This window comes from Ichthyophthirius multifiliis (genome assembly GCF_000220395.1).
Source record: "Ichthyophthirius multifiliis unplaced genomic scaffold scaff_1120509251172, whole genome shotgun sequence".
Classification (NCBI taxonomy): domain Eukaryota; phylum Ciliophora; class Oligohymenophorea; order Hymenostomatida; genus Ichthyophthirius; species Ichthyophthirius multifiliis.
Genome location: NW_004086135.1, coordinates 5109 through 7034, shown reverse-complemented (window position 1 = coordinate 7034; position 1926 = coordinate 5109). Strand labels below are relative to the sequence as shown.

Here is a 1926-nt window from a genome sequence, read left to right as displayed (position 1 = left end):
AAATGTTTTAGATATTACAACAATCATATTCCAAACCATAAGTTATAAAACCCATACTCTATATTCTATTTTTACAATAGGCTTTAGTAGACTAATATTTTCTACTCGTCTATTATATCCACTTTTTTTATTTATATTTAATTATTCGCCTGGAGTTAAGATTAAGAAATAATTTCCTGTTTAAAATTTCTTTTTTTTTTTTTTTAAGCAATATAAAATAATTACTGATAAATTAAATTTTTCGAAAAATCTCTCAATTAAATTCAAAATAACAAAACACAATAACACTCCAAGTGTCGTATCTAAAAATATAGTCACAAAATACCTTTGTTTTGTTTTTTATATTGTAAAACTCAATATTTGTAAAAAAAGAACCATGTACAAGGATCATTTGAAGAGTCACTACTTAACACTACTGCTAAAATTACATTTAACATATGTGCTAATAATGCTGAAACACCTTATTTTGATGTATCCTTTTATAAATTAAATAAATAGATAATTATTTGCTTATAAATATAATTAAATACTAAAGCCCATATTTTCCATTATCTCTTAGGTCTTTCTTTATGTCTTTTATCTAAATTTTCATAATGAATTAATATTTTTGATAATTTTTTTTTTTATATAAAATACATATAAGAACCAAAAATGATAGAATCCCCAAAAAAATCTAGAGAATAAATCCTTCAAAATCTAATATTTCACAACTTTTATCTTCAGCCATTTAATAAAATATATTTTAAATTATTTTTATATTTATTTATATTTAAAAGATAAAAAGGAATATTTTATATGATTAAATATCTATATTTATTTTTTAAAAAAATAATTTTAAAAGTTATTTATAATAAAAATATTATTACAAATAATTATAATTTATTAATACCATTTCTAAATTTTATGTTTAATTCTTTATAAATTTTATTCATGTATCACATTCCTTATAATTATAATACAAACAAATTCAATTTACATAAAGTAATATCTTATAATTTAACATATATTATAAATTAACAAAAATAAAATATAAAAAATGAAAATAAGATTAACAAAATATTAAAAAACTTTATAATAAAATAAATTTTAATTAAGAAATAATTAAAATATATATATATATATATATATATATTAAATCCTTATTTAAGTTTAAAAATTTTAATTTAAAACTTAAAGATGTTATAAATTATTTATATAAATATTTTTATTTTAAATTAATTAAAGAAAAAAATATATAAATTAATTAAGATAAAATGATAAAATTAAAACTTAATAAAATAGAAATAATAAAAATTTAATGAAGTTTAAAATAAAATAAAAATTTAATAAAATAAGTAAGTTATGAAAATCCTGTTTTAAATTGCAAGTGTTGAAGCAATATAAAAACGAAAATAAAATTATTAATCTAATAAAAAAGTTTTAGTTGTTAATTAAAAAATTCATAAATAAATAATAATAAAAATATTCAAAATTTTTAATTAACTAAGAAAAAAATATATGTATATTAATTTATAAATATAAAAAAATTTAATACTTATAAATTATAAAAAATTAATAATATTTTAAAATAAATCATAAAGTAGTGGTTAACTATATTAAAATATTAAATTTTTATTTATTGTTTTTTTTAAAAAAAAGTAATATATAAAAATAATATATATTTGTAATAAAGAAAATTTAAATATATAAAGTAATTATTAAGAGATATAATATATTAAATTAAATATATATAATAAAATAAATAAAAAATAATAAATATGATAATTATTAATTAAAATAAACTTAAAAATATAATATTGTTAATATGAAAAATAATTTTCATTTAAATAAAAATAAAAGTATTTTAAAATTTTCATTTTAATATAATAAATATCAAAAAATATATAATAATAAATTGATACTATAATTTTATTATAATTTATTATT

At 13.0% G+C, this 1926-nt stretch overlaps 1 protein-coding gene across 1 annotated transcript, besides 5 other annotated features; it reads right to left on the bottom strand. All coding sequences in view use genetic code 6, as the record gives it.

Moving 5' to 3' along the window:
* Positions 1 to 353: 353 nt before the first annotated feature.
* On the bottom strand, positions 354 to 727 carry IMG5_153600 (hypothetical protein; the record flags this gene model as incomplete). Its single annotated transcript, XM_004030731.1, has 3 exons — positions 354 to 476; positions 531 to 580; positions 637 to 727. The coding sequence occupies 3 exons, from the start codon at positions 725 to 727 to the stop codon at positions 354 to 356; spliced, it is 264 nt and encodes an 87-aa protein (XP_004030779.1).
* Positions 728 to 984: 257 nt separating this feature from the next.
* Positions 985 to 1019: a microsatellite.
* Positions 1020 to 1106: 87 nt separating this feature from the next.
* Positions 1107 to 1132: a microsatellite.
* A 96-nt stretch (positions 1133 to 1228) lies between these two features.
* Positions 1229 to 1333: a microsatellite.
* Positions 1249 to 1299: a microsatellite.
* A 568-nt stretch (positions 1334 to 1901) lies between the features above and the next one.
* Positions 1902 to 1926: part of a microsatellite that runs on past the window's edge.